The 19798-nt window shown below is 51.9% G+C and overlaps 1 protein-coding gene across 9 annotated transcripts in view; it reads right to left on the reverse strand.

The window, feature by feature from the left end:
* Nucleotides 1-360: 360 nt before the first annotated feature.
* Nucleotides 361-19798, reverse strand: part of PPP2R5C (protein phosphatase 2 regulatory subunit B'gamma) — a 120386-nt gene continuing 100948 nt past the window's right edge. For 5 of the 9 annotated variants that reach the window (XM_074365018.1, XM_074365019.1, XM_010968785.3 and 2 more), the window contains 6 exons: nucleotides 16747-16917; nucleotides 15790-15917; nucleotides 15030-15131; nucleotides 13149-13221; nucleotides 8244-8360; nucleotides 361-2816 (listed from right to left, as the gene is read on the reverse strand). In XM_074365018.1, the coding sequence (XP_074221119.1) occupies nucleotides 2685-2816; nucleotides 8244-8360; nucleotides 13149-13221; nucleotides 15030-15131; nucleotides 15790-15917; nucleotides 16747-16917 (723 nt within the window). In that variant the 3' untranslated portion in view covers nucleotides 361-2684. Of the gene's footprint in view, nucleotides 2817-8243; nucleotides 8361-13002; nucleotides 13222-15029; nucleotides 15132-15789; nucleotides 15918-16746; nucleotides 16918-19798 lie in introns of those variants that run through there. The other 4 variants (XM_074365020.1, XM_010968786.3, XM_074365022.1 and 1 more) reach the window with 3 other exon arrangements.

Here is a 19798-nt window from a genome sequence, read left to right on the forward strand (position 1 = left end):
CCTGCTAACGGTCAGGACCAGCTTGCCCGACATCATGGCTACATTTAGTGTCATGATGAGCAATAAAATTCACAGGTTCTTTATTTAGTCTGTATAATACACCATCTTTAGAGATTTTTTTTTAAATTAGATAAAAGAGCATATTAAATGGCAAGTGTATGAAGTTTCTCTTCATAAACAATGTGTCAAAACAAAAAGTTCTGAATTACAAAATGTTAAAAAATACGTCGGTACTTAACATTTCACTAAAGCATCAGGTTACAGATATTTTCTAAAGAAAAATAATTATGCCACTTACCTATTTTTGCTGTTTCTATGAACTTTTTTTTATTCTGTACATAGGACATTTTGTACAAAATATGAAGTCTACATTTTTATTATTCATTACCATAAAACAAAGATACAATGTATGTACAATATTAAAAGGAAACCATACTGAAGCCGCACTAAAAAGACACTCGGAATAGTGACGTTTCTGATGTACAGATACATTTCGGAAAGAGTGAAGATGCCAAATGCAGAACTTTATGAAGAAAAACAGTCACCAGTTTATTTTCCATGTAGTACTTCTGAAATCAGTTTGGTGCAGAATAAACAGTGTATCTATATAATAATACGCAAGTTGGACAGTTAGCGCAGGGACTCCGAGTACTGACTGGGAGCCTGTAAAAGGCCAAAATAGTAAACAGTGTCTCTTGTCAAAGAAAATTTGTTTCTCTCAAAACTCCCCCCCCCCCCTTTTTGGTGAATGTTTGTCTTCAATAAAGAGCATAAGTAAGACCTAGACAAAAAGATGTTCTTATACGTTGAGCTTTACACATCACCCAAAGAGCGACAATTTGCTTTTTCCCCGGGGCCAAAGGAGAGGCTTCCCAGAAACCTCGCTCCCAAATACGCTGAGCATCCAAGTCAAGGATCTTTGAGAATCTATCAGCTAAAGACGGAAGTTCAAACAATGGTATATCAAAATACGTAAGACACTGCTTTATACAATAAAAAGCACCCTTTTTCCCTCAAAAGGAGAAGGCATCTAAACTTCTTTTAAATGATAAATTTCATAATGGTAAAGTGGACAGGTGCTTGTCAAGTTTCTCAGGAAGTGCTTCTCACCTGGCGGGCTTCTCTGCTTTCTGCCGGGGCAGCCTTTTCGTCAACTGCTTGCTCTTAACACAAGAAATCCACCCCCTTCCGCCCAAAATGGTTTTCCTCCAAGACACAAAGAAATAAACATTGTCAGCGGATTTCAGTGAAACCACCGGGCGGCAGGCACCACGGCTGCGCCGGGAACCACGTCTGCTTTTCACAATGTTTCAGTGGCTTCCCGAGACCTCGACTGAAAAACAGATCCTAAAAGAAGCCACGTTTTATCTTTGATGCATCAAGACATTTAACGTGAAGTTATAGCATCTTATGCCGGAGACAGAGGGAACTAGACCCACATGGTTAGAGGAGTGGTGCACATCTCAGCTCGCTTCCAAGCAGGAGAAAGAAGTCAAAACATTGGCCACCCTGAGAGAAATACAGAACACACCAAGCGCTGAGTTTAGAGATTCTTCTCCTAGTGCTGTCCCGTCAAAAACGAAAAACTCCATACATGTAGGGAAGTCTGAAATACACAGCAGCATCTGAAAACTGGTGAGAACTCAGACACTGTGTTTCCTGTCTGAGGTGTCTGTAACGTGTGCTCTTTTCAACAGAAAGAGACTCGTTTGAAGCCACCCCCGCGGCTTCCGCCTCTGAGCTTGGGGAGCCCGGCTGCGGCGAGGGGTCGGGGCAGTGCCGTCTCTCCGTCTTTCCGCCCACTGGGACCAGGAATGGCCTCGCTCAAAATGATCTCCTCCTAACTTTTACAAAGTGTGGGATTCTCAGAGAAGATAATTTTTACTAATCCAAGAGCCTGGTTCAAGGGCAATGACATGTGAGCGGAGAGAAAAAAAAATTCTGCAAGCAAAACCAGGAAAACATCACTGAAAGACTCCAATTCCAGGCAAGAGAAAGCTCTTTTTAAAGCAGATTTCTCCTGTGAGCTTGCTCCTGGGGTCCGGGCGCGGGACCCCAGACGTGGGGATATGGCTTTAGCTCTACCAGGAGGAGGACGTGGTGTAGAGCGACCCGAGCCAGGGAGCAGCGGCGGAGGTGGCCGCGCCACCGTCCCCGTGAGCTGTGTCAGAAACATGGCAGCAAAGAACCACTTCAATGAGATTAAAAAAGAAAAAAACCAAAAAAACCAAAAAAAGCCCCAAACCCAAACAAAACTCCCCCCCCCCCCAAAACCCAGAAAGAAACGGCTGGCGTGACAACCACTGGGATGCAGTCTCAAAGGCTGTAAAGTCTTTAAAAACACGTAATACTTTTTAAAAGTGTTCCTTTGATTCGAAGAACAGGGGTATTACAGCACAGGGCCGCCTGTCTGGGATGATGACCAATTCCGTTTGGGAAGATGCTGAGCTGGGAACTTTCCTTAGCTCTGCCTTGGGGACACATCTTATCTGGGGCCGTGCAGGGTCGCGGGGCCCTGGGTCAGCCCCGGGAGGTCACCATTGTTTGAACTCCTAGTCTTGAGCTGAGGCGGAGGGACGTTATTGCGCACAGAACAGGGTCGGGGAAAGCCTGGACTTTGAGTGTGACTGATCGGTATGGCACGAAGAGCTTGGGGTTCTACGGAACCGGAGCCGCGGCGGGGGCTAGCGCCCGTCCTGGGGCACCAGGTCCTCGGCTCGGCTGTGGGCCTCCAGGGCGCTCTTGGTGTGTAGGTCCTCGGGCAGCTCGGACTTGCGGCGCACCAGGGGCCGGTCCTTCTTCAGGTCCTTGTGTGCCTGGAATGAAAACGCAGCGGTGTTGGCTACTGACCTCGGGAAGCGCACTCGCTCTGCCTGAGCCCGCGGTGCACACGGCCCTGGTACCTCTTACCATCCCGTCAAGCAGGCAAGTTTGTCTTGTCCGTGAGAAGCCACCTGCTGACTCGTGGAAAGGATGGTGTGCACAATACTGGCATTTTGCTCTCCTAAAGTGTGTAGCTTTGTGCAGGGCACTGGCTGCCTCTACTTGGCACATTCACCAGTTCTGATAAATCCCATAAACAGTAAAACCTTCCTATTTCATAAAATGTTACCAAAGCCACTGTATGGCTATGTCCATTAGGGAGGCATTTCAGGAAGTTGAAATTTTCCTTGGAGGTAAATAAAAAGAATAAATGACAAACATATTTAAACTGCGTTCAAAGCCAATAACAGTCCTAAAACTTCTATCAAATTTGAAAAAAGATACTAAAAATGAAAAGTATTAAATGGGTCGTGCAGGAAAATAAACCCTCTGGAACTCAGAAAAACTATATTTGATTATTTACATAAAATTTCCTAATATTAAGGGTAAGAAATAAAAGACTCCCCTCTCAAGCCCATTTTCTTCTTAAAGTTTGGACATTTTGGTTTTACTTAAAAAAAATTAAATGAATCCCCTGTTGTATGAAGATTTAGTGAACTGTGTCTGCAAAGAAAGGAGGGGCCTGATAAGGGGCATTTATACCCCGGAAGTGCCCATTTCCATGAATAACTGTGAAACAAGCTGCTCAGTTTTGAAGTAGGACCACCACATTAACACCAGTATCCCTGAAACAAAACAACAGGCCCTCTGAGCCACCAACACACAGCGTGCGACCAGAAGACGCCAGGTCGTGAGGACCTGCAACCAGACCACGTCCTCCTTTCTGCTTGGTGTCTCCAGCAGAAGAGAGACAACGTTCAAAGAGAGGAAGGCTTCCCTGGTGGTCCTCCAACGTCTACTGGAAAGAACTCGCACTAAGTCAATTGCTCGGCAATAAGAACACGTCCCCACCGACTGCCCCGCGCGTCCGACGTCCTCGGTGTGATGTGCACAGCGCACCTCTCTTTGCTTTAATGAAAAGTCCAAGGACCTGCAGAAGCCCTACGCAACAAAGCCCACACTTCCGCAGAGTTAATATTTCTCAGGGTCCTTTGCAGATTTATCTAAGAAAACCGCAACAATGTCAAGGTTTGGAAAGAATTTTGGGTGTCATCATTTGAGGATTATTACCAGAAATGTTACTTGAACATTAACGGTCACTCCTGGTAAAGGCAGGAATTCTCTGATTTTTCCCCCCTGGGAACCAGCATAACATGGCTTCAGGACAACCGCCCCGACGGGAGACTGCGGAGGACGACCCTGAGGGGCAGGCTGTCAGGGTCACAGTCCCTGCAAGAGCCCTCTCATCTCCGAGCCACGAGAAACTCAGAGGGAAAATCTGCCCTGAGTTTTACGTCTGCCCCATTCTGAGCTTTAGAACAAGCAAAGCAAAGCAGAACAAAACCCAAGGCTTTCATGTGCCCGAGGCATTTCAGCACTGCCACAACAGGTGCTCCAAAGAGAGACATTCTGATAGAAAAAGGCAAAAGCAGCAACCTAGGAGCTGGAACCAACAGACACAGATTGAGAAAGCAGACGTGACCCCGGAAGCTTCCGAAGGGCAGAATGTGATGAACCCGCCTGAGCATCTGTGTAGCCGTTTCAAAGCGGTGTGCAAAGCAGAGAGCAATTTCACAGACCACAAGAGAGATCAGGAAAACAGGAGGCAGGAGAGAGAGAGACGGGTGTGGGGGGGCACCCCGAGTGAGTGACTCTTGGCGGAGGGCCGTGCGGGCAGACAAGCAGTGGACGGTGGGGCACACAAGACAGACGGAAACGATGCCCCAGACGTCTGGGCGGTGACGCGAGCAGGGGCGCCTCGGCCTCCGCCTGCAGCGCGGTGGCAGCTCCCAACGGCTGAATTCACACGGCAAGCGGGAAACCGCCACCAGGGCTGGGGCGTGTGTAAGACCGCACGCTTTCACTGCTTAATTCAGGACAGAACTCATGAACATCTCTTGAGGGGCCAGATGTCTTTGTCTTCACCACCACAGGCTAGAGTGACAGGGGAAAAAAGGGAGAATGCTTCATGTACATAACACCGTCAGCTCTTTCCCAAAACATAAAAGCCTAAATACACGCCTGCATATTGAGTGAGGAATACCTTCACTTCCCCCTTCCTCATCTGCGTGGCTGATGGTGTTTCCCCCGAACGACTGTTAAAAATGAGGAATGCAAACACTTCCAGTGTCTCTGATTTAAATGTCATTCACATGAAATGCACTATAGTTTTTTTTTGGAGGGTCTACGTAAGGTTACATGGTTCTCAAAAGAAACCCAAATTATGGTTCTGACAGGTAAATACATAGTTGAGTTTCTTCCACAAAATTCCTACCACTGACATTCTACCAGCATTAGGGTCTCCTCTGCCAGCTTCTCCTATAAGACTGTCATTTACCTCACATGTGTCCTGAGCCAATGTTTGAACCATTTCAAAGAAATGTGGAATTATTTCTGAAAAATAAAATTAGTTGAAAATAAAGGGGCATCGAAAATGTTCACATTACTAAATATAAAAGCTGAAAAGCCCACTTTTTAGCTATAACTTATGTCAATTTGGTCTCCATATGATGCACATAAATTTTCCCTGCATCTCAGTACCTTCTTTTTGCTTTAACAGTGTTTTTGAGAGTTTCAGGGAATGACTCCAAATGTCTTCAAGTTAAGAAGAGTCTGTCATATCAAATATTGTACCTCAGAGACTGTGCTATAAATATCTTCGTCTAGAGGGGTGGATATTTGGGGCTCTTGGCCTCCTGACTTTATTTTCTCTCAGTTGTTTCGGCTATTCTAGGTCCTCTGCATTTCCATGTGAGTTTTAGGATCAGCTAACTTATTAAAAAAAGAAAAAGCCTGCTGGGGATTCTGACTGGATTGAGTTAATCTCGAGGAGAAGTGGTATCTTAACAGTGTGGTGGTCTTCCGACCCAGAAACGTTGGCCGCAGAAATCCAAAGGTAAGTCTGGGGGAACAACTGTTGTGAGAATGTCAGGGACACAGAAAACTCAGTTAGAGGATCTAATTTCAAGGGTCATGGAAACACTGTGGAGGTGGTTTCATAGGTGTGTACATCTATCACAACTCATCCAATCGCACATTTGACACATGCGTAGTTTACTGTGCAGAAACCATACCACAATAAAGCTGTTAAAAAAAGTCATGAGAACAAACCAGCAAGCTGTAAGAGTTCTCCAGAAACATCCTGTCTGCATGTTGTGGCTCAGAACCAGCGAGGAGGTGACCACAGAGACTGCTTCCTTCGTCACACGTTCCCCCCCTCCTCCACGGGCTGCTGGAGGCTCCCCGGCAGTGGCCACCACGTGCACACTAGAGCCGACTTTCAAAGGCAGTTCTACTTAAGACGAGAACACTGTTTGGAATTGTGCTCTCGGTGCCCCAGAGCAGGCCCTGAATCACTGACACGTCCACAGACCACGTAATTGTGTAATATGTTCATTGCCCTTTTGGGCATAGTTTATTCTTTTCCTGTCTTTAACGATCAAGTCAAAGTCTGTACCAAAAAGAAAATCCTTCAGCACTGAATTATTTACTGTGTAAGGACTGGCTTGAAAACCACCGATTTCCTTTTCTTCTCCGTATGGCCTGAGCGACTTAAAGACTGACGTGTGGTTACAAGCTCACAGGCAGACCTGCTGGGAGGAGGGACACTGGTTTTGAGCTCCTCTGTCTGCAGTAATGAGGCTGGCGTTCATGTCCAGCACATTTGAAGCCATAAAATCAAAATGTTAATCAAAGAGGTGACCTCAAATTCTTTCCCAAGTTAAATAAAAATCAAGAAGTGGGAACAGTAACACCCCTGTAAGCAGAAGAATGAAAAACAAAGATTGTCATGTTTTTGATCCAATCAGTTCATTGCTAAGACTATTAGTTGTGAGGACATTACGGAATCAACTGGATTAAGTAAGAAGCGAGACACTGATGTTTTCCCACTGCATTTTTAGTGTTTGCATCCACCTGTCTCTGCTTTAACTTAAGACCAAGAACTAGCTGGGTGGGGACAGCCACGGATGAGTCCGGGCAGCCTCTCCTGCACAAAGGGTGCCTGGACCAGTGCGGTCCGGCCGGAAAACAAGGCCAGCCGGGGGTGTGATTCTAAACTTTCTAGTCAGCCACGTTAAAAGAGTGAAAAGCAACAGGAGAAATTTACTTTAAGAATGTTTTTCATTCAACCTGGCATATCCAAAACAGCACTGACACATTATCACGAGCAGAAGAGCACGCAGGAGGCGTTCCCGGGGTCTCCTCCTCACACAGGCTGGGCTGTGTCCCGTGTGCCCTGGGCAACGCCGTCTGCATGGTCTAGACCACGGGCTCTTGGCAACGCCTGAACCTGTCTGATCAGGTGGGGGATACAGTTTACTTGAATTAAAAACAGACAAGACAAATGTCTTTCTCAGCATCTGCACATCTTCAAACAAAGGCCCATCTGTGTCCACTGCCACCTCTCTCTGTTTAACTGAGCTCAGAACGACGCGACCATCTATGACCCCTCTGCACTCAACCTGCAGCAGGACTCTGGCCTCTCTAACCTGTTACATTTCGGGGCTGTAGCGCTGGACGTCTTTCAGAACCTTTCCACAGCTCAAAGGGGATTAAAGTTTCAGAGTCAGAAAGGGCCACGTCCCCAAATCCAGCCAGCACTACACAGTCTGCGTGGACTGAGAACGGGTGCGCTCAGGGGCGCACAGCACAAGGGTCCTCCCTTGGGCAGAGCTCCGTACACTACCCTCTGTGAAGCCTAAATCGAATACATTCCCAGTTTAGTGACAGGAGACTTTCTTTAGATCAGTGGTGATCCTAATGTGTATTTCCACAAAGGGGAAACAAGGAGGGTCCTGACAGAGCCCTGGCCCTACCACAGCGCGAGAGGCCGCGCGACCCAGCTGTGGGCAGGGCCAGGGCTCTGCCTGGGGTCCTGGGGCCTGGGACTGGCAGTCAGTCACCCTGTGGAGTAGAAGGGCCAGAGCAGAAGTCAGAGGGGTGCAGAGGGGCCCAGAGGGAAGACGCAGCTGCAAACCTGAGTTTTTGCTCTGGCTAACATGTCAGGAACAGTTAAGACCTGGGGCCGCTGCTGTGAAAATAACCGAAGAGACACCTGCAGGCACACACTTCATCCTTAAAACCTGTTCCTACTGATGTGGTCCCTAAGATGCATGGATAGCGCTTCCTGGCAGGTGACCGTACGTCTTCGCTGTGGCTGACACGGAGGCATGGTGTCTGTCATCACTGGAGCCACACGCATGTCTTAAGCAAACCTCTATGGGGCCCCGTGGGCCCCAAGGGGCTGTGTGCACGGTTACCTGGCGAGACTCTTCGTTCACTGTCTTTCTCAGCATCTGCACATCTTCAAACAAAGGCCCATCTGTGTCCATTGCCACGGGCACGCTCACGGTGCTGGCCTGGCTATACACCGCGTACTGCAATGCAAAGCGCGGAGTCACTCTTGGTCAGCGCCCGGGGCTCAGCTCCAGGGCTTGTCCTGGCCGGCAGGGCTCCCCACCAACGCCCTCCCCGGGGCCCCTCCTGAAGAAAGCCTGTGATGGGAAAGGTGCTGGCCTACATCGTGGGCCCTGCGGTCTCCAGACAACCAGAGCCCTGGGCCCTCGGGCAGGGACAGCAGGGCTGGCCCCTCAGCAGGCAACACCCCGCCCTTGATTTGGTCACAGGGTCTGCTCCCCGTGGAAACTGCCACCTCCCACCTTGGCGCACAGCCTTTCCCTCTCCTCCACTCCACCCCTTGCTCCTGCTCTCCACTTTGAGACTTGCTTAAACCGCATCACCCATTACACCCTTCATCTACACTCTCTTTGCTCTCATCCCAAACTGCTCACATCCCAAACTGCTGGCCCATCTGGGGAACTGATGCGCCCACAAGTCGGTGGGGTCCCCTCTGCTCCCCACTCCCCGGGGCCAGTCAGGTTCTGCGTGAGCAGGAGAGATTTCTGGCTTTGTTCTCCCCAAGGTGACACCGGGAGATCACTTCAGAGGCAGCTGTGATGGTTAAAATGGGCTAAGGTGCACGTGGTGGCCTGACAGCCCGCGGTGCTCAGCATCCACTCCATGCCTGCCACCAGCCGGCCACTATTCCAAGTACTCCGCACATCTTGCAACCAACCTATAAAGTGTGTGCTATGACTGCACTCGACCAACAGGAGGACTGAGGCACAGACGGGTCAGGCACCTAATGGGCTCCCTGACGAGGCCCCAGGCCAGGAACGGGGTAGATGGGACTCAGAGCTGGCAGCCTCGTCCCCCCTACCCCACCGCCACTGACCCCACATGCCTCCCTGGTACCCTCCTGCCTCAGTGGGAGGGTGTCCTGTCCACTGTGACCCCCTCCACCAGGCAAGCGTCCAGGAAGAGCAGCTGTCTCCTCCCAACCTCTTGGCTCGTCACCGCCTGCTTCGGGCTCTGGCCTCTATGTGGGACCGCGGGCACCAGGCTATGACCTCTCAGTTGCTAAGCTGTTTTGGGTCTCATCCTCCTGGACCTCTCCTGCACCATGGAGTGAACACAACTGTCCCCAAGCTGCACCGTCCCCAGCCTCTGTGATGCTGGCCTCTCCTGGCTCCTCCCCCACCTCCTGCCATCCTGGCTCCTCTCCCCTCTGCCACCCTCTCCTGTGGGTCCCCGACCCTAGCCCAGACTCTTCACCGTCCTCAGAAATGGGCTGATCACTTGCGGGAGCCGCACCCCTGACTCAGCATGGACAGGCACCCAGCTCCCCTGGCGCCCTCCGCCTACCTTTTCCATCAGCCCTGCCTGGCAGCAGGTTTCCCTATGTTTCTACAAGAAACGGGCGGGCCCCGAAGAGCTTACCCGAAATGCACGACGGGGCCACTGCTCTGGGTGATGCTGTACACCCGTATGGTTTTGGGAGTAAAGTCCATGTCTCCACTCTCTCCCCAGCTTCCCTCTAACACCACACCCAGCCCCCAGGACTGAGACTCTCTCCCCAACAGCCCGGCCTCCCTTCTCCCCTCTCTGCCCCAACCCCCTGGCTGGTTAGCCCCCCACAGTGGAGACTGCAGGGGCGGCCCCTCAACAGGTCCCGGTGAGTGGCGATACCTCGCCAAGGCCAGCCCACAGCCCCAGCGCTCCTTCCCGTGACTCTAAAGGCAGGACCCGGCCTCCCGCCAGCACATCCCTCGAGTGTGTGCCGTCACCTGACTGTGTGGATTGAATTCTCTTGGCCTCCACCTGGCTCCCCTCCTGGACGGCCAGCTCCCTGAGGCCGGGGGCTGTGCCTCATCTCTGAATCCTGGGAAAGTTCCAAGATCGGGACCCATCTGCCCAGAGGGGTGGCTGCCCGCTGAACACAGGGAGCTGGGGGCGTGCACGGCGCCTTGTCCTCAGGGGCTCAGCCAGGGTCGGGAGGGGCAGACAGAGGCACCATCACTGCAGCTCTCATAAGGTGGTGCAGGGGTGGCTTCAACCAGCCTGCCAGCTTTTGGCCACGCCAAGAGAAAACCAAGCTCTCCATAGAACCCACCGGGCTGAGAGTGGCCGGGGCTTTAGTCCCTGCTGGGGCTCCGGGCAAAGGAAGCACGAACGAGGATGGTACAAAGTGTCTGCGGGACATCACGTTGCCAACAGCCCGGGCAGCGGAGTCAGACCAGGAGTAAAAACCTTCTTGGAGGCTGAGTTCACAGCAGGTGAAGGAGCACCCACTTCCTTCCCCAGCGAGGCTCCCCTCCTGGGGGAGGTGGTGGCCGGACTCTGTGCCCTGGGCCGCCTACGGTGTTGTCTCGTCACTGCAAGGGGACAGAAACGCTGAGCCAGGGCCACACGTCAAGTACGCAGTGGTGCCTAGTCTTCACGTGGTCCCCATGGAGGGAGACGGGAGTGGAAGTGTCACATGGCTCCTTTGGTGGACCAGGAAACACACAGTTACGTTAGAAATCCTCAGTGTCTCACGACTTAGAAACACTAAATCATGCCTGACATTAAAAAAGCCCAACCGTCGCGGCCAGAGCTGCTGAAGTGCGCACGCGGACTCCTGAAGGGCCGGAGCGCGCCGGGCCCCAGCAGGCCGCGCGGGCCGGCCCTCCCGTCCCCCAGGGCGAAAGCCCTGGGGTGTGGGGCCGGAGGGCTGTCGGCAGGAGGGCCTCCAGCCACACGCCGGTGAACAGGAGTGAGGCCCTGGAACCCACCTGAAAGAAGGAAGCTACCTAATCATCTCTCACGAAGGCGAATCTGACGCGGAGAACCAAGCCTCCAAAGTCCAACTGCGTGTTTTCGTTACAGAAATAGGAAGCAAACGGTATCACCCACAGGATTATTCACCTTTTGCTGCTGTAAGTGGCAAGCAGTGACTAGAATTCAGAAAAGTTTCCCTGGAGAGAACGGACGGCAAGTACCAAGGCCCTAAGTTCCAGCCCCAAGACGGGCAGCCCAGGAAGTGTTTTCTGTCCCGGCCAGCGCACCGCAGCCGGGCGGGCGGCCGGGACCTGCTGGGGTTGAGTCACAGGTGGTTTCGACACAGACATGAGGGACCTGAGCAGCGCACACAACGCAGGGGCACGCGCAGGCAGGACCCACCCACCTGCGCCGCCACTCGAGACCCGGGAAACAGAACAGCCAAAGCAACAAGGACGGGATGTAAGAACGTGCAGGAAAAGTTCAGAAGAGGGGAGGCAAGGGTGATGTGTACTGGAAGGAACGTCTGCTGCAGCGCAGCACACAGCAGTGAGGCCAGGCCACGCCTGCCAGAACCACCAGCCAGCCCTTCTTTGTTTGCAGTGTAAAGTTTGATGCCATGTTCCACGACGTTGTTCCCACGTTCTAGTAAAATAGATAAAATCAGGCCCTCTGGTCTGGGTATGTTTTACAGACTTCTCAAGGGAGCTGACTTTGCGGGGGGGGGGGGGTGACGGGGCCCCTGGCACGGCCACCAGGACAGAACAAGACAGCCTGGGCCCAAGGCAGCCCATCTGCCCACAGCGCCCCAGATGGACGGTTTCACTGCGTTTTCCAACAAACGTCTGTATTTTCACCTCACTTTCAACGTGAATTCTGTTCTTGAAAGTATATACCCACAGCTCTCTACGTAAATTAACTACTACAGTTTCACAGTGATCTTAAAATACCACTTGTATGTAAGAGCGTGGAATAAAAAGGACTAGAGAAATGCCAGTTACTTGTTTCAGGAGAAATTGAGGACACACACTTAAGGATGTCAGTTTCCCACACTTTGTCTCGAGTGTAGTTTTATCAAAGGAACACATACCGATGTGTTATCATGCAGGTGAAACACGTACTTTCAACTCTGTGCTCATGATCGGTTTTTATTAAATGCCAGAGAGACCGGAAGCCTGTGGGGCAGCTGAGATGATGACGCACAACACCTCTCAGCGAGGGAAATCGACAGCCGCTCGTGATCTGGCTTGCGCTGCTCAACCTCAGGGAGTAAAATCTCTTCTGGGGAGCTGAGGACAGCCTGAGAGTTCTTAGTGTGGCAAAGACTCACAAAGACGGTTCTCAGCGACGCTCAGACGGGCCCACAGCACCAGAGAACGTCTGCCTGGACTAGGCTCCAACCACGCAGCCTCGCGAGACCGCAGCTCAAAGCCCCCGGGCCCTGGCCGCCTGTTATGCGGCCCCCTACCCCGCTGCTCGCAGCTCCAGGGGACACGGCCTCGCGCCCACCTGCTGGGCGGCCCGGGATGGGGTAGGGGGGAAGTCAGGTGCTAACAGGGCAGGGGTCAGTTTTTAGTGACAAAAGGCGCGGCCCACAGAGTCCTCGTTTTAGGACAGAGGACATCCACTTCATCCTTAATCTATTCCAGATCTCACTGCTTTCCTTTTAGAAGTAATTTGATATGAAAAAAAAGGAAAACATCGTTTGAGCTACAGCAGCTATGACATTCGAGAGAGAGAGACAGAGACAGAGAGCGAGCGAGTGAGAGAGCAAACGACCATCTTGGCCCACACCAGAGGCTGCGTCCTGGCGGTCTTTTTACCACAGCACGTTCGTAAGGTTCATATCTCACTTAAAAAGCAGAAAAACGATGTCAATTCTTGGTAAAAACTGTGTGGGGCAAAGGAAGCACTTGTACAAAAGCTGGGAAGTGTTTTATTGCAGGTGTTTTCATTCACAACGTCAGTGAGGCCAACCCTCCCCGGCCACGAGGGGGCCACATCCTGTCTCATAAACCAGTCAAGTCACACCCCAGACGTGTTCACATTACTCTCTTTTTTAGTACCTGGGGGTTCGCTTTGGCTAGATTTTCTATTTTAACCCATGCTTCTTCTCGTTCTTTCATTTTTAGCTTCTCTCTGAAAAATAGTAAAATGTTGTTGGTGTTAGAGAAACGAATCAAATTCAGGAAAACATTTGGGGGGAAACACGGACATGGCCAGCAACGCAACCCTGATTTTTCCTCCGTCACTGTCTGGTCTGTTCCATGCAGGTCACAGCGGTGGTCACAAGGTACGCATTAGGGGCTGGGGGTTAACAGATACACACTACTGCGTCTAAGATAGATAAACAAGGACCGACTGTACAGCACAGGGAACTACATTCGACTTCTTGTCATAACCTGTAACAGAAAAGGACCTGAATGTGTATACGTGTGTATGTCTACGTAAAACTGAATCACTTTGCTGTATGCCGAAACTAACATTGTTAATCAACTAAGCATCGATAAAAAATTAAAAAAAAAACAACAAAAAAGCAAGGTATGTAACAGGAAAAAAAAAATGAAAAAAAGCAGCCAGGACTTAGAGAAAAGAGTTAAAAATATAAAGATGGCAAGACTGTGGCCGGCCCAGGAATCTGTTCTCAGGAGCACCAGAACGAGTGCGTCTCTGTCCCCTCCTCCCTCGTTTTCCTGCTTTGTCACAGGACGCACATCACCTGGACGGGAAGGCTGCGTGTCCAGGGAAAGTGAGCCGACTCCGCAGTGGGAAGGGACCAGGGGAACAGAAGTCCCGGCTCTGGCATCTGGACAAGGCGCAGCCCACGGGGCCCGGCTGTCAGAGCCTCGCCAGTGAGGCACGTGACCTGCAGTGACTCACTTATCATGGACCCAACTCTTTTTTTTAAAATCCAGAAGTGCAAATGATCTTTAAGGTCCCTTTCAGAGTGTGATGTTCCATGAGGGAGGTCCTGCCATCAGAAAGGCCCGGTGGTCACTGCCTCATGTCTGAACCCTGCAGTTGGCGGGGGCGGTAACGGGCCAGGCCACCGGCAGGTGGAATGAGGTCACCGAGCGGCTCCGACGCCCCCGCTCTAGACCTGCCGTGGTCTCTCACACTCTCCTTGTCACCCATGCTTCACTGTATCAGCTCTCCATGCTGCCTAGAATGTCAGCCCCATGAGTGCAAGGATTTCTGTTTGTTTGTTGTGTTGCCAGAACCTAAAACGGGCCTGGCATCTAGGTCAGCACATGCTGTGTAAGGAATGGGCATGGCCCTCGTCACACATGTGCTGTGACCTGACCTACATCGTGTGGCTCGTCCACCCCAGGCAGCTTCAAGTGACCAGCACAGAATCGACTCTGTGTAGTCCATATGGACCCTGAGGGCGTGATTCTGATCATTAATGAGTCACACGGCTCAGCACAGCCCAGGGTCAGTCATCTAGAAGGATCCCGCACAGCCTGAAAGCAGGGCCCTGATTTTGTGCAGGACTCGGGTGCCAGACTCTGGAGGAGGCCTGTCTTCATGGAGATGGACAAATGAGAACAGTGAAGCCACGCTGGATGGAGACTCCTGCTCTCTCATAGGAACCTTACAGGACAAATCCAAATTCCTGCCTTATCGACATGAAACATGACTACACATTATTGCCTTTAAGTATCCTGAGGTGCAAAAAGCCTGAAAGTTCAATTCCTGACAACACGTGTGCCTTCTGCAGCGCTGACGAAGCCAGCAGCACCATGGAGAGAAGCGCTGACTTGGAACACGTGCTCTTTGAAAATAAGTTCTCGTCACAAAGGTTCCATTGGCTTTCCAAGTATGGAAGGGCTGATTTTGCTTTAAAGTGAAGAATTAGTTTTTAGGGCAAACCGATGGGAGAGCTTTATTCAGGACTCAGGGGGAAAAAATCCTTGAAAGAATAACTTCTGAAAGGAGCGACTCACTTCAGTTTCTCTGCTTTGAACTGCTGGGTGCAGTCATCGAACAGCTTCTGGTTCATCTCCATGAAGAGTTTCAGTGCGTTGTATATCAAGCCGTGTATCGTCCTGAAACGGAAGCTCTGTGTTGACACCTCCCCACCGGCTCCTGACCCTCCTGGCCGCAGCTGCTCCCCCTCCAAGCCCATCGGGCTGTTTCAACAGCCGGGCTGTTTCAACAGCCTGCCTGCACCTCGCGAGCCTCCCGAGCCTTAGAGGTAACGCCTGTTACTTCTGACTCGTTCGTTTTCCTAGAGACAGCCACACCGTCCGCCGAGCTCAGCGCTGGCGGGCTGGCTGTGGCAGCCCAAAGCCACCCTACTCAGAAAACGAATAAAAAATGCTGAGACTCGAATGAACACGGTTAAGGCAAACTTGATTACATAGCGGACAACAACGGAAACCTTTTCTTCCTACAAATGTCAGCTTTCTCTCACTCTTCCTCACTGAGCCCCGAGGACGTGCAGTGACCTTCCACGACTCTGGAGGGAACTTAAGAGGGGCCGGGGCCAGGATTTGGGAGTGAGGCAACATGCCCAGAGCGGCCTGACCCAGGTGAGGAGGCAAACAAGAGGCCAAGACACAATGCACACTCCTGCCTGACTGCAGCCCACGGAGAAGTCAGTGCTCTAACTGACATCCAGACTCACACTCAGCCCTAACCGGCGCACCAGCAGAACATGGCAAGCCCCTGGGCGCACAGCCCGACGCGGCTGCTGGGCCTTACTTGTTCCAGTGGGTCTTGGAGTTGCGGTACAGAGACGGGAACATGATGGGCAGGATCCGGGCTGCATTGTCGCTGATCAGGCTCATGATGTACTCGTTGTTCCAGTAGTACAGTGCGCGCTCCGCCACCTGGGGACAGCACCCGCCTGCGTGTGACGCCTGCGTGCCCGGCTAGCGCCCGCCACACGCACACGCGGGAGGGGGCAACGAACTGCACTGGACTGGAAAATCATTATTATTTTTACAGATTCAAAGTACCCTAGACTGTAACCTTGAAGGGTCTTCAGCAAAGAGGCAGATGACCTCTTGTGTGTCAAGATCACGATCACTCATTTATCCACGACTCCAGCAAACATCTCTGCTGGACGTGGGCTGGATGCCGAGGGACAAGCCAGATGAGCTCACCCGCCCCTGCCGCAAGCTATCCTCCCCACCCATCCCCCACCTGCCTGTTAGGTGTCTACACCACAGGCAGTGCCGCCTGGCCCTGAGGGTTCCGCAGTGAACCAGGAGAGGCAGACCTCCATGTCTCTGTGGAGCTTACACTCCATGGCTACCCAAGTGATGGGCGGGCTGTTTGACTTGTAAGTGCTAAGTCCTGTGGCGAACAGCAGCAGGGTAGGGAGGGAGTGTGTGGAAACGTGGCTTTGATTTAAAACTGGTGGTATGGGGAGGGGATAGCTCAGTGGTAGAGCACATGCTTAGCATGCAGGAGGTCCTGGGTTCCATCCCTAGCACTGCCATTAATAATGATAATAATAAAACAAAATAGTCAGTGGTGGTGGAGCATGTCTGCGCAGAGGGTCCCCGGGGAGGGGCGTGAGATGACAGCAGAGTGAGTAACCCGGGGGCAGCGGAGGCCGCCAGGTTACACAGGAAGCAACACAGGACCAGCCACACACTGTGACCCACCCCCTCCAAAGGGACCCCCGAGGCGAGCCCCCGGCCCGGCCCGTACCTGGAAGTGGGGGCTGGAGACGCACTTGGCCAGCTGCCGGAAGAGGGGCTCCATGATCTTCACAAACTCCGACGGCTCGATGACGTCCAGGATCTCCTCCAGCTCATTCAGGAACATGACCTCCTTTGGACTGTGAGTCTTGGGCCAGTACTTGAGAAGCGCCATGACCACCTGCGGGAGGGACAGCAGAGCGTGAGGCCGCGCCTTTGCTGAGGGGTCCTCTCGGCAAGGACAGGGGAAGTGGAGCTTTTTCCTTGCAGAAGGAACAGTGACTCAGTAATTAGGACGCGGGTTTGGGTTTTTTTTTAATTAGAGAGGTAGGCCTAATACTGTGTGCTTCAGAACCACAATTTTAATTTACGTGATCCCCTCTGACGAACCACAATTTCAGTGAGAGTCAGTTTCTTTAAAAAAAAAAAAAAAAAGACAGGAAAAAGGCAGCTAGGCGAGCTCGGAGAGAACAGGACGAGCGGAGAGACACAGAGGTGAGGGTCCACACGCGCCCCGGCGCGGGCTGGCTCTGCGGCGCGGGCTGGCGGCACACGCGCACCGCACACTCTGCTTCTCTCTCAGGCTAACCGGCCGCTCAGGTGTGTTCACACACCCACACACACAGAGTGTGTGTGCACACAGTGCTTTCAATTGTGCTAAAACACACCCAAAAGAGAGACGTAAAGCCAACTGATGTTGGTGGCAAACCCTCTGTGCGTGGCGTGGCTGGTGCCCCCGAGCCCTCCTCAAAGAGGGGCTGCCGAGAAGACACTGTTACTAAACCCATGCAGGGGCCTGAGGAGAGCCAGCCGGCAGTGAGTGGGTGGCAGCCCGGCCCCAGCTAGGACCCCCCATCCCTGTGAGACACGTCCAGCCGGGCGGCCACAGCTCCTAGGGGTGAGCGCCGGGCGTCCCGTTCCTGGCCCGTCACACCGCAGACCATGAGTCTCTGCCTTTCTTTACCATGTTCCTGCAGCCCCCAGACTTCCTCCCACAACCAAATCAGTAAAGGCTGTTCACCCCAAACACCAGATTTGGAATGCAGATTAGAACTTCTCCTAGACTGGAGCTACCTTAAGTCTAAGCCAGCACAACGATCCAAACACTTCTGTGCGGGTACGTAAAGCACACACACACTTGCACACGTAACCACAACGGCCACCTGGCACTCAGAGCAGCCGCTGAGCCTTGTCGCAGCGATGTCTGGAACCACCACCGGCCAAGCAGCAGGACTGTGGCGCACGTCACCGCGAACTCCCGACTCTTGGGTGGGCTGGTGGTCCCCACTCGGTGGTCGCCTCCAGCCCCGCAGATCACACCACTCTGCTTACAGGCCGGCCTGTTAGCCCTCATGTGGTTAAAAACAAGGGGCTTTTGAACAATATCTGTTAATAGCAAACTGCTTTTGATGCTTTTGGTCTTTAGGCTCCTGGATAATCTTTTATGATATTATTACACTTTATAAAACTCCAAAATTTATTTAAAAAGTGCTCTGAGTTTGGAAGTATGATGTAAAAATTTAAAACACAAATGTCTTTAAAAAGGAATTATTTTAAAAAATGCATCATTTAATGATTTTCCTCCTATTTTTTGCTAAAATCATGTAACAGACACGAGTGTCTACTATACTCTGCGTTCTGAAACCACTGCTAAGAGAGAGCAGAGGCAAATCGCTTCACAGGTCTCTCATTCCTTGTCATTTGGCAAATGGAGTTTTATTAGAAGAAATACGTTAACTTGTGAGCTACAGGACCAACTGATGCAGCTGTTCGTGTCTCTGGAAAGGGATTACTTCCGGTATCGGTGTCACGTGCTGGGCTAACTCTGCATGCTGTCTGGAGTGACCTATGACCAATCCCCAACCGTCTCAGGCTTCTGTGGGTGACAGAGGCATTTTGCACAAGTGGGTGTCTGCTGGGGGTGCTCATCTGAGCCAACCACGTTGCTGGCTGCTGGGGGCACGACCCTGAGCTTTCCTGGGGGAACTCAATGGGCTGCCCGCCCCCTGGAGAGGGCTGGGGAGGGCAGGCAGCCCCGCCGGGCACCCTGGGGAGCCCCGCTCCATCCTGGAGGTCTTGGAATACCAGGGAAAAGAGCTCCCACCAGGCCACGGGTGAAACTCCGTCCCCTTAACAAGACAGGTGGGCCGGAGCGGAAGATGATTTTACCTCCCTCTGCTCTTTGATGAGCTTCTGACCCTCTTATAACAACAGTGCACATGCTCCCCATGACCAGAAAGCACTGTACAGGTTTCAAATAAAAATATTAATCACAGATTATAAATGGGAGCAACAAACGTCTCTTAAATGGAGCAGACTTTAAAATCTCCTGAGCCTGAGGGGAGGATATAGCTCCACGGTAGAGCGTGGGCTCAGCATGCTCCAGGTCTTGGGTTCAACCCCCAGTACCTCCATTAAGAAAAAAAAATACATAAATAAAACAAAAACTCCAGAGCCAAACGTGCACTGACTCGGGGGCGCCATGGGTGCAGAGCTGCGGGACACACGCGGACGCTGAGCTCCCTCCCTGGTGTTTACACCACTGTCTCACGCGACATGTGCTCTACGCCCAAGTGAGACAAACTGGCCGTTGAATTTTCATGGTACGTGAATTTCAAAGGAAGGGATTTACTGAGGCCAGGGTCTGAATATTTTTAATGCACAGAAAATGAAATCCTCCTGTGGTCAAGAGTCCTAGTGTATTATCTGGGTTACAGGAAACTAAGAAACGAAGCGGTTCTGGGTGGAAATACTGAGGATGGGTGTGTGGGGGCTTGAAGCAGCTTTTTGCTCGTGCCAAGTCAGAGACCTCTGCCTACTATTTCAGCCAGAAGGGCCCAAGCAAAGCCAGTACACCGTCTCCTGCCTTCTTTCAGACAACTGCAGTTAGAGGCTCTCGCTCCTGCAAAGCTGTATTAGCTGCATGAATGCGGATTCATATGCTTTATCAGCCTTCAGGCCACTTTCAGCTGAAAGAGAGGAGCTGGGCTCGCTCCTGGGCCAGGCCGGAGCGGCACTAGGACGAGGCTCCCACGGACACGGCGGGGACGGGGACGCGCAGG

This window comes from Camelus bactrianus, chromosome 6 (assembly GCF_048773025.1).
Source record: "Camelus bactrianus isolate YW-2024 breed Bactrian camel chromosome 6, ASM4877302v1, whole genome shotgun sequence".
NCBI lineage: Eukaryota > Metazoa > Chordata > Mammalia > Artiodactyla > Camelidae > Camelus > Camelus bactrianus.